This window comes from Myotis daubentonii, chromosome 11 (genome assembly GCF_963259705.1).
Source record: "Myotis daubentonii chromosome 11, mMyoDau2.1, whole genome shotgun sequence".
NCBI classification, from domain to species: Eukaryota; Metazoa; Chordata; class Mammalia; order Chiroptera; family Vespertilionidae; genus Myotis; species Myotis daubentonii.
The window spans coordinates 80,969,161-80,981,375 of NC_081850.1; the positions used below are offsets into that span (position 1 = coordinate 80,969,161).

The window sequence follows — 12,215 nt, forward strand, 5'->3', positions numbered from 1 at the left end:
CGCCGACCTGTGAACCAGGAGGTCCCAGTTCAATTCCCGATCAGGGCACAGGCCTGGGTGTGGGCTCCATCCCCAGTGGGGGCGTGCAGGAGGCAGCCGATCCATGGTTCTCATCATTGATGTTTCTCTCTCTCCCTTTCGCTTCCTCTCTGAAATCAATAAAAATATATTTTAAAAAGAAAGATGTGTCTGGGGCCCAAGAGACTGTGAATTCTCCTGGGTCACCTGTAGGCTCAGTCACCTGTAGGCCAGGTCACCTATAGGCTGGGTCACCTCTATGTTGGGTCACCTGTAAGCTGGGTCGCCTGTAAGCTGGGTCGCCTGTAGGCTCAGTCACCTATAGGCTGGGTCACCTCTATGTTGGGTCACCTGTAAGCTGGGTCGCCTGTAAGCTGGGTCGCCTGTAGGCTCAGTCACCTATAGGCTGGGTCACCTCTATGTTGGGTCACCTGTAGGCTGGGTCACCTGTATGTTGGGTCACCTGTAGGCTGGGTCACCTGTATGTTGGGTCACCTGTAGGCTGGGTCGCCTGTAGGCTGGGTCACCTGTAAGCTGGGTCACCTGTAGGCTGGGTCACCTGTAGGCTGGGTCGCCTGTAGGCTGGGTCACCTGTATGTTGGGTCACCTGTATGTTGGGTCACCTGTAGGCTGGGTCACCTGTAGGCTGGGTGGCCCTGACGCAGCCAGGTGTGCGGCCGCCTGGTGCTCTGGCAGTGTGTGAGGCGGGCCCTGCCCCACAATGTGTGGTGTCACCGAGCCCCTTGGCTCCTCAGGGGGCGTTTGGCCGTTCTCAGGGCTCAGCTGCCCCAAAACATCGTCTCCCCTATTGAGGCAGAAGTGGTTTCTTTAACGTTTCCCCTCTTTCCTGAGAGTTTTCCAGGCTCACAGCGACCTTTTTACACGTGTGGGAAGGTGCTGAGCCAGGATGGGGCGGAGGACTGTGGGGTGAGGGAAGCATCGCCCCAGCCAGTGGGGTTGTCCCTGGAAAAGCCACCTGCCCCCTGCCCCGCCGCCCCCGCCTGACCAGTGAGCACCTGCGCGGAAAGGCTTTGGGCAAAGGCGCCAACGACGCTCAAGAGACACAAGGAAACCCAGAAAAGCCCGACGCTTGTCTGTCCAGCAAACACTTTCACAATGAAACTCCTCCTTCCGGGAGGCAGGGGCACAGGGGCGTGGGAGCGGGGAGGGGGCAGGGGCACAGGGGCACAGGGGCGTGGGAGCGGGGAGGGGGTGGGGGGGCAGGGGCACAGGGGCGCGGGGGGGCGGGGGGGCTCTGCAGGCGCTGGCCTCGCTAGGCGGGCCGCACCTTCATCTCGGCCACCTTGTAGCTGTAGTTGTGGCCCTTCCCCGACTTCCAGTTGATGCCCTTCGCGTAGCTCTCGTGGGGGCCCCCGAGGTAGCGCCCGTTCAGGTTGGACACGTGGCAGTTGGAGTACCACCAGGCGCCCTGGTAGACCTGGGCGCAGCTCCCTGTGTGCCCGTCGTTGTCCTGGTCCTTGGTGGAGAACAGGGAGCTGTTGTGGGCTGTCAGGGAGTCGCCTGCTCAGGGGGAACACAGAGGGAGGTGCTGTTGGTGCTAAAGAGAAAGCGCTGCCCCGGGTCCCCACCCAGTTCCTGCTCCCGCCCCGCCCCGCCCCGCCCGCCCGCCTCAGGGCCCTGCACCTCGGAGACCAACGCGCAGCCCAGGGCCCCAGGAGCCCAACAGGCCTGGGGGCCCCTGACCCAGGGCCCAGAATCTTCCCTGGGACTCAGCTCCAGCCTGTCCCTTCGCCCCCCCACCCCCCACCCCCAGCCTGTGCCTGTCCCCCCACCTGTGCCTGTCCCCCCAGCCTATACCGGTCCCCTCCCAGCCTGTGCCTGTCCCCCCCAGCCTGTGCCTGTCCCCCCAGCCTGTGCCTGTCCCCCCAGCTTGTGCCTGTCCCCCAGCCTGTGCCTGTCCCCCCAGCCTGTGCCTGTCCCCCCAGCCTGTGCCTGTCCCCCCCATCTGTGCCTGCCCCCCCAGCCTGTGCCTGTCCCCCCAGCCTGTGCCTGTCCCCCCCAGCCTGTGCCTGTCCCCCCCACCTGTGCCTGCCCCCCCAGCCTGTGCCTGTCCCCCCCAGCCTGTGCCTGTCCCCCCCAGCCTGTGCCTGTCCCCCCCACCTGTGCCTGCCCCCCCCACCTGTGCCTGCCCCCCCAGCCTGTGCCTGTCCCCCCAGCCTGTGCCTGTCCCCCCCAGCCTGTGCCTGTCCCCCCCACCTGTGCCTGCCCCCCCAGCCTGTGCCTGTCCCCCCAGCCTGTGCTTGTCCCCCCAGCCTGTGCCTGCCCCCCCAGCCTGTGCCTGTCCCCCCAGCCTGTGCCTGTCCCCCCCAGCCTGTGCCTGTCCCCCCCACCTGTGCCTGTCCCCCCCACCTGTGCCTGCCCCCCCAGCCTGTGCCTGCCCCCCCAGCCTGTGCCTGCCCCCCCAGCCTGTGCCTGTCCCCCCCAGCCTGTGCCTGTCCCCCCCAGCCTGTGCCTGTCCCCCCCACCTGTGCCTGTCCCCCCCACCTGTGCCTGCCCCCCCAGCCTGTGCCTGTCCCCCCAGCCTGTGCTTGTCCCCCCAGCCTGTGCCTGTCCCCCCAGCCTGTGCCTGTCCCCCCCACCTGTGCCTGCCCCCCCAGCCTGTGCCTATCCCCCCAGCCTATACCGGTCCCCCCCCCAGCCTATACCGGTCCCCCCCCCAGCCTGTGTTTGTCCGCTGGGCTTCATCCCCATCCCCGGTCCCCCATGTCCTTCAGAGCAGGGACAGCACTGCCCTCGTCTGGGCCCTGCCTCATCTCCAGCCCTGGCCACACAGCTCACTGTGGCTCCTGTCACCCAGACTCCACACACTACCCCAGCCTCAGCTTTACCCACCCCCCCCCCCACCCCCGCCTCACATACAGATGGAGAGGCCAGACTCAGAGAGGCCGGAAACCAGGCCCCCCAGGGACACAGAACCAGGACACCTCACATATGCTCTCCGCTGCCCACCCCCATGCCCTCCCTCTACTGCCCACTGCCCATACCCCCCCTGACCCCCCTCACTTCCCACCACCCACCGTACGGCTGACACTCACCGGCGTTGCCCCCAGTAAAGGCGCCCAGGACCAGCTGGTACTTCTCGGCCTCACTCCCCAGCCTGAACGACTGGTACTTGGCAAAGTGGCGGGTGTCCTGGAAGTCCACCAGGTCCACACGGAGCTCGTTGGTGCCTGCGGGGGGCAGGGCCTCAGTCCCGGGAGCAGGGACCCTGAGCTGCCAGGACGTGGGTGACGCTCAGGGGACCTGCACTGGGCATCCAGGACAAACCTCGAGGTCCCCCAGAAAGTCCCAGTCACTGAGGGGTGGGGGCACGTGCTCCCCGGTTCCCGAACCAAACCCCCAGCCCTCCCTCCAGCCCCAGAGAGAAGGGGGTCCTCAGTGTTCCTGGGGGTGGGGGTCACCACAGCCTCATGGGAAGGGGGCGTCTCCCGTGTGTGTTCAGGGATGGGGCACGGTGGGTGGTGAGGGCAGGGCTGGGCACTGGGCCGGACCCCGACGAGGGCCTCCAGGTCCCCCCCCCCGGTTTGGCCTCGGAGATGCCAGCGGCCGTGACCAGAGGAGGTCTGCCCCCCAAACCCACTTCCTCTGGCCCTGCCGCCCCGCCTCCCGCTGGACCTTCCTGTCCTCAGAGGCGGCACGTGTGGGGGCACAGGAGCGGGCTCCGTCCAGGTGGCCCAGGTCGGAGGTCCGGGCAGGTGGGATTGCCCCACCCCCACCCCAGGCCGCGGCCCGGGCCCTACCCTGGGCGGTCAGGGCGTGGATGTGGTCGTTGCCCAGCCAGAACTCGCCCAGCTGGCTGCCGAAGCCCTGCTTGTAGGCGGCCCAGTCCCGGTAGAAGTCCACGGAGCCGTCCACCCTGCGCTGGATCACCTGGGGGAGGGAGACGGCGCTGCCGCCCAGCACGGCCCCGCCCACAGCCCAGACCCCTGGCGGGCAGACGGCGCCCACGTGGGACCGAGGAGGACGTGGCAGCTGGGAGAAGGGAGGCCACGGCCCGGAGCCCACACCCGGAGGCACGGGGCTCCCTCGGGCCGGGCCCACGGTCGGGTTCACCCACCCCGTCGGGTTCTCTCCGTCCCCTGGGAAGGGTCAGCCCCGGACACAGGGGCCTGGACAGTGACAAGGGCCCCGGAGCGCGGGTCCTCGGGGTGGAGCCTGGTCTGCGAGGCCCGGGCCCGGCAGCCGCCCCCCCAGCACCGCACCGCCCTCCCGCCGCCGGCACTCACGGTCCAGCCCCCGCCATCCGTGTGCATGTCGCACAGCACGGTCAGCGGCCGGCAGTCGGGCAGGTAGATGGTGTGCCAGCCGCTCAGGGGGTGGCCCCTGGTGAGCATCTCCCTGCAGCTCCGGGGTCCTGGGAAGGGAAGCGGCACGTGGAGGCCCCCAGGACGGAGGGAGGGCGGGACAGTGGGGTCTGCGTGGGCAGGAGACTCCAGGGCTGGACAGAGACCCCAGCAGGGCCACCAGCTGTGATGGACAGGCCCCGTGTGCCGGACCCTCCCGCCACAGGACGCCCCATCCTTGGTCCGGGGGCACCGGGCCTTTGGGGTTCTAATATTTAGGGGGCAAGAGACTAGTACAGTCATTGTGTCCCTAAGGCAGGAGCGGAGGGCATGGCTGAGTGCTGTCCTATGTGATCGGCCAGCGGTGAGGCAGGCGGCGGGCCTCTGGGCCTGCAGGCTGATGGGATGCATGGGGGACCCCAGGCCATGCTCCCTGCAGGGAGGGCTGGGCACACCCATGACCTCAGGCCAAACCCCGGCGGGTCGCCCACCTGTGTCACATCGCTCAGGTTCCCACGATGCTCCTGGGGGAGAGGAAACACACGTGAGAGGCGGGACAGCCAAGCCCTGGCCCCTCCGCCCCAGGAGGAGATGGGGGCCCTTTCTAGATGCTTCCATAGGAGGCTGGTCCCCCAGCCAGGCCCCAGCCTGCCCCCTGGGGAGGCCCTGGCTGTGCTCCCGGGAGGCGGAGTCGGAGCCTCAGCTGCCTCCTGGGCCCAGGGCAGCCTCGGGGACACGGGGAGAGCGGGCTGCTCGGTGGGGAGGGCAGCGAAGGGGCGTCTGCACCTCGGACCACAGTGGGGTGAGCCTGGGGGAGGGTGACTGTCTCGGGTCCAGAGAGGGGTCACCAGGGTGTGCACGTCCGGGCCCTTCTCTGACTTCCTGAACTTTGTGCGGGGAACGTGGAGAAGGTTTCTGTGTCATCGACTCTGCACCAGCACATGGAGCGCGTGCATGTGTGAGGGTCACACGCGTGTCATGGGTAGTTCAGGGCACATGTTCCACATCTGCTCATTGTCTGTGACCACAGCTTGGCTCACAGCCTCTGGCTGACGTTGTGTTTTAATCGCTGCCCAACTTCCTCGAGCCCCAGGCAGAGTCCTGGGAGGACAGGCCGGCCCTGCTCAGGGGTCCGAGGCCGGGACGGGAGGGATGGGCTGCACGGGCTCTGGGAGGAGTGTGGTCCCCGTCCCGCCCTCCACACCCTCCCGTAGAGGGAAGGGCCAGCTCTCCACCCAGCCCCTGCTCCACACCCTGGGAACCCCCTTGTGCTCAGGGTCCGGGAAGCCACCCCTGGGAGGGCGGGAGGGCCTCACCTTTCTCTCCACGAGCGCCCTTCTCCCCTCGGTCTCCTGCAGAGAGAGGAGGGTCAGCACAGGCTCGAGGACAGGACAGGCTCATGCCAGACCCCGTCAGCCAGAGGACTCGCTGTCCCCCCCTCCTGGGGCTGAGAGAGCCCAGGGCGGGGACAGGTCAGGGACAAGGGAGCCGGGTCTCATTTCTGTGCTGGTCAGTGCTGGGCGGGGGTCAGTGCTGGGCTGGTCTCAGGACTTGCCCTGCTCTCTCTCGGGGGCTCTGGACACAGACCCAGGCCCAAGGTGAGGGAGCACCCTGTTTAGAGCAGGGTTGGACCCTAGAAAGCCCCATGTGACACCTGGGAAGTGCCCCTCCTCTCTCCCTGCCCCTGGGGGGTGGAGGGTCCTGCCCGGGCTCTCCATGCTCTTTGGTGAGTTACCTTTGGGCCCGGGGGGTCCCACCTTCCCAGGGACTCCTGATGGGCCTGCTTCTCCTGCAAATTTAAACATGTCAGTGAGCAAACTCCAGGTTTCGGACCCCTAGCATCTCCAGGTTAGACCCTCGGGAACCAGAGGGAGGGTCCCGGACCCCAGCCCTCCTAGTGCCCCGCTGTGCAGTCAGAGGCCAGGACCTGCACCAGGGGCCTTCCCAGGGGACCAGGCCTGAGCCCAGATCTGCCCTTGTACAGGGATCCTGGGCGTTTCCGTTGGCTGTGCCTGCCGGGCCCACTGTGGTCGCCTCTGGAGACAGGCCCCCCGGGCTCAGCTGGGACCAAGGAGGGCAGGGAGGACAGTCCAGCCGGGTCCCCCGCAGCAGGTGCGTCATCACCAGGAGCCATGCTGGCCGCCCACACAGGCCCGGCGGCTCCATGGGTGACCCGAGAACAGCTCCCTCCTACGGGGACCCACACCCCAGTGGACCTAGCCCTGGCACGCCTGAGACCTGCTGGGGGCCCTGCCCTGCTGGGTGTCCCTGGGTAGGGACGAGGCCCAGTCCCTCTCACCCGGGCACTCACCTCTCCTGCCGATGTCGGCGCCGGGCTCTCCTTTTGGTCCCTGGGCCCCAGGCAGACCCGGGCAGCCCCGGAGGATGGTGAGCTTGTCGGCCTCCAGCCCCAGCACCTTCACTTCTGCAGAGAAGCGCGGGCGCCCGTCAGGGTGAGGACCTGCACCATTGCCCCCCCTCCACCCTAAAGGACCTGCCACCGTGGGGACCCGGCCTGGCAGATGGCTGTGACCTGGCCGCCTGCCTCAGCTGGAGGGCCAGCCTGGAGGGGAGGCGGTGCCGCCTCTGCTGAGCCTGTGGTCGGTCCTCCCCCAGGTGATGGGCCCAGCCTCGGGGTCCACCTGCCCCCGGGGAACCCCGCTCCTCAGGCTGTGTGTCCTCAGGAGTCACTCAGCCCCTCTGGGCTCTGTGCCCGGCTGCAGAGTGAGAGCAGAGGGAGGCTTTGGGGGTCAGAGTGGCTGATGCGAATGTGTGAGACCTTAGGAAGAGCTCACCCACTGCGGCCCGTCCAGTGAGTGCAGGCCCCGCATCTGTGACAGCGGGGGGCAGGGGCAGTGCCGCGAGTCACCCCCATTCCTCGGGCACGTGGCCTGGGAATCCCGGGCTGGAGGTTGCGGAGGGTGGGGGTCCCTGTGATCCAAGGACACACAGCAGCCCCCGCAGAACTGGAGCCAGAGAGGCACCTGCCTCTCAGAGTTCAAGTGCGTCCGTCACAAATACACGGCCTCTAAGGAGGGTGTGGGGACCCGGAAACCCTCCCCTGTCCTAGCCTCTCCCACAGCCAGAGACTCTGGAGGGAGGGGTAGCACCCCGTTGAGAGCTCCTGGGCCAGGGAAGGAGGTCGGGGCCCATGGAGACCCTGGGACCCTTGCCCTCTTGCTGTGCCACCTCGGGGACCCAGTGGGGCCCGCCTGATCCCGGAGCTCAAGGCCCCCAGCACTGGGTGGGACTTTGCACTGACCTGGGTGCGCTCTCCAGCCTCCCCCCTCACACCACCTTGCCCCTCGTGGGAGGACCCTGAGGCAGGTGCCCCTGCAGAGGGTGGTTAAGCCTCAGTCTGAAGAAGAATGTTCTGGAAGGACCCAGCAGGGGGCTGGCAGTGGTCTGTGCAGAGGCTCTCGGCTCTGGGACCTTGGTCAGGCCGGCCCGCCGGGCGCCTGGCTCACCTGGACAGTTGTCGGTCGTGGCGGCTGCAGTGCCCAGGAGGGCGAGGGCCAGCACCACGGGCCCCATGGCAGCGGCTGCTCTGGCTGGTGGCATCCTGGGTCCTGCTGCCAAGGATCTCCCAGCTTTTATTGCTGCCTGAGCCCCGCCTCTGCTCTAGTTCCCTCCCATGTGGGCCACTTCCTCCGCAGCCCCAGGGGACGGTCCCCCCACCACGCCCTCAGCCCCCCCTCTGCCGTGGCCCCCTTCCCCTCAGTGGGACCAGATGCCCCGGGTGGGGAGGGCTGTGTGGGGAGGGCTGCGTGTGTCTTTATTATTTTGATTAAAGATGTATTTTTATTGATTTTGGAGACGAAAGGAAGGAGAGAGAGCTAGAAACACCGCAATGAGAGAGAATCACACCCGCCCTGGGATCCAGCCCGCAACCCGCCCATGTGCCCTTGACCGGGATTAAACCTGGGACCCTTCCGTCCGCAGGCTGGCACTCTATCCACTGAGCCACACCGGCCAGGGCTGCCTGCGTGTGTCCTTAGAGAAAGCCCAGGAGCCCCCTCTCGTCCCCCAGCTCTGCCCAGGGGAACCCAGGAGGAACCGGCAGGTCGGCAGGGGTGGCCGGGGGGAACTCACTTGCCTGCAATGGGCTGCGGGTTCCAGAGGGTTAGGGACTCCCCGGGGTCCAGGGTGGTCAGAGGGGAGGGGAGGTGTTGACTGCCCTGCAGAGGCAGGACTGGGAGCTGGACTGGGGCAGCAGCAGCCTGAGTGGGGAGTAGGGAGGTGGCACTGAATTGTCCCCGGGAACATGTGGCAGCAGCGCAGCCCCAGCAGGGACGGGAGGCACGGGCCCTGTCCATGCACCTTCCGCCCTGGGAGCGGGTCGCCTACAGGTGACCGAGCCTACAGGTTACCTGGGAGAGTTCATGGTTTCTTGGGCCCCAGACACATCTTTCTTTTTAAAATATATTTTTATTGATTTCAGAGAGGAAGCGAAAGGGAGAGAGAGAAACATCAATGATGAGAACCATGGATCGGATGCCTCCTGCACGCCCCCACTGGGGATGGAGCCCACACCCGGGCCTGTGCCCTGATCGGGAATTGAACTGGGACCTCCTGGTTCACAGGTCGGCGCTCACCCCTGAGGCTCGCTGCCGGGCATGGCTGACAGACATCTCGCCACCAGCCGTCCGAGGCCCCGGCGTGAAGGGAGAGACCGACCGCTCGATCGCTGACAGCCGGCCTCCGTTTACCGAAGGGCCTTCAGGAATGAAAGGAGAGCCGCTCGGCCGGTCACCAGCAGCACGGACGGTTTCCTGCTGCTGCCGCGATGCGTTAGCACAGACTCGAGGCTTCAAGCAGCTGACGTGCCTTTAGCACTGAGAGGCCGCGGTGGGTCTCCCTGGCCTGGACGCCACCGGCTCCTTCCGGAGGCTCCGGGGAGAATGGGCCCTTTTGTTCCCGTTGCTAATCCTCACCTGAGTGCATTTTCCATGGCGTGTTGGCCTGGAAGGGAGAGAGGAAGGGGAGAGACAGACAGAGACCTCGAGGTGAGAGAGACACATGGATTGGTTGCTCCCACACACACCCAGCCGGGGCCGGGGATCGTGCCTGAACCCAGGTATGTGCCCTTGACCGGAATCGGACCCATGACCCTTCAGTCAGAGAGCTGACACTCCAACCACTGGGCGACACCAGCCAGGGCAGGGAGGACTTGTTCTTGCCCCTTCCGGCTTCCAGAGGCCTCTGGCAGTCCGTGGCGGGGGCCTCTCCCTCCAACATCAAAGCCAGCGACACCCATCTCTGGCCGCTCCTGCCCGTCTCCCTCTGAGCACAGCCAGGAGGGGCCCGCGTGGAAGGACGCGCGGATGAGACGGCCCCGAGGCCAGGGTCCTCCCCCGACGCAGGATCCTCCCGTCCACCGCAGGCGCCGTCCCTCTGGCCACGCGGGGTGGCACGGCCCGGTTTGGGGGTTCGGGCGGGAAGTCTGCAGAGCGTTACTCTGCCTAGGACAGCCTGTTCTTTAAAGTAGTTTCACTTCCATAAAAAAAGTGCCACCGCTCAGGGAAAGGGTGGGGTTTGAAGGCATTGCCCGAGAAGGACGCCCCAGGCCCATCTGTCTATAGAGTTTCTCCATTGCATCGGCCTCAGGGAAAGGCTACGTTAGGGCCTGGCCACAGCCCGTGCCCGGGACCCCCCTGCGGGCAGCGGCCTCCACCTCCCGCCTTTTCCATGTGGTCACTCCGTGCCACCGACTTGGAAAACAGCTGGGGAGGGACTGTTATCGGAGAGACACGCCCTCCCAGGACCTGGCCCGTCCCCTCCCTGGCATCCGGGGTCCTGGACCCACTCGCTGTGGGGAGGGGCCCCTGCAGCCCCCGGGCTGACCCCCTCCCCCAGGCCCGGCTGTGGCTCAGGTCAGAAGAGCCTCTCTCTCAGGACATAAGCATCCCGGAGACCCAGGAAGACTCCGTCCGAGGCAAGCCCCGGGCGGTTACCGTGAGGGCGGTCACCGAAGCATGACTTCTGTTGGGAGGGGTCTAGACGGCTGTGCTAGCTCACAGTCTTCTGATGTTTAAAGAGCTCAGCCTGTTACAGATGAAGTCTCATAAGCCCAGTCGGAAACTCGCGCCTCACTGATGGGCTTGGCCCTGCCAGGCAGGCGGCAGCCCTGCGCTGTTCACCGGTGGCGCCAGGCAGCAGGGGCGGGGGCTCCCTGAGTCTCAAAGAGAAACAGCTCCTATGTGCGCTGAGCGCTGAGAAGGGCGGTGCTTCAGACAGTGAGCCGCCTCTGAGGGACTCGCCATTGCTGCCATTGCTGAGGGACACTATCGCTGCCATTTACAGGGTCGAAGGGATTTGATGGATTAAAGGGATGCCCTCAGATCCCTTAAATGCTGACTGTGAGGAGGGGCAGGGGCCGGGGGAGCATCGTCCTGAGGTCAGGGCTCCATTCCCGTCAGGGCACAGGCCCAGGTTGCAGGCTCCATCCCCAGTGGGGGGCGTGCAGGAGGCAGCCAGTCTGTGATGCTCTCTCAACATGGATGTCTCTCTCCCTCTCCCTGTCCCTCTCTCACACCAATGGACACGCATTTAAAATGTGTTAAAGCAAAATACGGATGTGCAGGCCTTAGGGAGACAAAGCCAGGATCCCTGAGCCGAGCGTAAAAGCGCAGGGAGAGCTGTGTTTAAAAAGTGTCGCTTCCAGAAGCCAAACATGAATGTTAAAGTGCAAAGGGCACCCACCAGGCTCTTTCCCAAACACAAAGGCCTCCCGGACCGGAGCGGCAGCCCCCAGTGGCGGCCGGGCTGCTCCTGCTGGTGTTTGGGGTGAGATGGAGTGAGCTGCCAGCACAGAGGCCGCCTGGAGGGCATGGGCGAGCCCCTCTGGACGTCCTTTCGACGGTTCTGCTCTGCCCAGAAGCAGGGCCCGACCTGACGAGAGGAAGAGCCTCCAGCATCGCGGACCGTGCCCCAGGCCCCGGCACAGGGTCCAGAGCGCAGTGGGCGGCTCGTGCCCGGGGGCCGTTAGGAAAAGAGCGCGGACAGTCGGGAGCCGCGGGCACTGGCCCCTGCGCCGTAGGGACCAGGGCGCTGTGCAGCAGCACCTTCTTCTCTGTCTAAGGCTCGGTGACTTCTGCTTGCACCCAGTTAAAGCCGAGAGCACCCTTCTGTGGGGAGGGCCACGCCGGCTCCTTCAGTGCAGATGGAGGGCTCCAGATGGTCCCTGCCCTTGGGGCTCGCTGGCTGGGACTTCTGCCCTGTGTTGGGGTGAGTATCGGGGCTCCAAGCCTCGGGCGAAGCTCCAGGAATCGGTCATCGCCCGCCCCCCACACACAAGGCTCATCAGCCACCGTGACAAGAGCTCACGGTGGCTGAGACATCGCTGGGGGCAGGGCTGGCTCCGCGAACGGAGGGGGTTTCAGGCCCCGGACGAGGACGAGGGTCCATCCCCTCCCAGGCCCCTCCTCTTCGGAAAGGCCGGGTTTGGGAGGTGATGTTGACCAGCAGCGCCACACGCAGGGCCACGGCACACCACACGCTGGTTCTGGCCGAGGCCGGGGTCTGATGCCGCTCGACACGGCCATGACCCCAACGCCAGCCCCTTCTGATCCCCGTCTTCTCCCCTCAAGGCTTCGCACTGGGTTTCTGTTTCTTTTGTTCAGTCCTCACGGGAGGACATTTCCCATCAATCTTTAGACAGCGGTTCTCAACCTTCTGGCCCTTTAAATACAGTTCCTCATGTTGTGACCCAAGCATACAATTATTTTCGTGGCTACTTCATAACTGTCATGTTGCTACTGTTATGAATCGTCATGTAAATATCTGAGATGCAGGATGGTCTTAGGCGACCCCTGTGAAAGGGTCGTCTGACCGCTAAGGGGTCGCGACCCACAGGTTGAGAACCGCTGCTTTAGAGAGAGAGAGGGAGGGAGG

General features: G+C 65.8%; 2 protein-coding genes across 5 annotated transcripts in view; one reads left to right on the plus strand and one right to left on the minus strand.

Moving 5' to 3' along the window:
* MRPS2 (mitochondrial ribosomal protein S2) overlaps nucleotides 1-12,215 on the plus strand; it is a 229,276-nt gene that overhangs the window by 38,862 nt on the left and 178,199 nt on the right. The window lies entirely within an intron of this gene.
* LOC132212552 (ficolin-2-like) lies at nucleotides 1,211-7,943 on the minus strand. 4 transcript variants are annotated; one of them, XM_059658481.1, is made up of 9 exons: nucleotides 7,790-7,897; nucleotides 6,634-6,783; nucleotides 6,058-6,108; nucleotides 5,639-5,674; nucleotides 4,814-4,846; nucleotides 4,266-4,393; nucleotides 3,780-3,909; nucleotides 3,075-3,209; nucleotides 1,211-1,539 (listed from the first exon to the last, which is right to left on the minus strand). In XM_059658481.1, the coding sequence occupies exons 1-9, from the start codon at nucleotides 7,881-7,883 to the stop codon at nucleotides 1,292-1,294; spliced, it is 1,005 nt and encodes a 334-aa protein (XP_059514464.1). In that variant the 5' UTR covers nucleotides 7,884-7,897; the 3' UTR covers nucleotides 1,211-1,291. The 4 variants fall into 4 exon arrangements, with proteins under 4 accessions (XP_059514464.1, XP_059514463.1, XP_059514466.1 ...); XM_059658480.1 differs by having other exon boundaries at nucleotides 6,058-6,111; XM_059658483.1 differs by having other exon boundaries at nucleotides 1,212-1,539; nucleotides 6,634-6,747; nucleotides 7,790-7,943.

Bases quoted from the DNA above. Each gene is read 5' to 3' on its own strand.
- LOC132212552 (XM_059658480.1), bottom strand. From the start codon at position 7,883: ATGCCACCAGCCAGAGCAGCCGCTGCCATGGGGCCCGTGGTGCTGGCC. The intron at 4,847-5,638 runs GTGAGGCCCTCC...CCTCTCCCCCAG, and splicing joins GGGCGCTCGTGGAGAGAAAG to GAGCATCGTGGGAACCTGAG. The intron at 4,394-4,813 runs GTGGGCGACCCG...TTCCCTTCCCAG, and splicing joins ACCTGAGCGATGTGACACAG to GACCCCGGAGCTGCAGGGAG.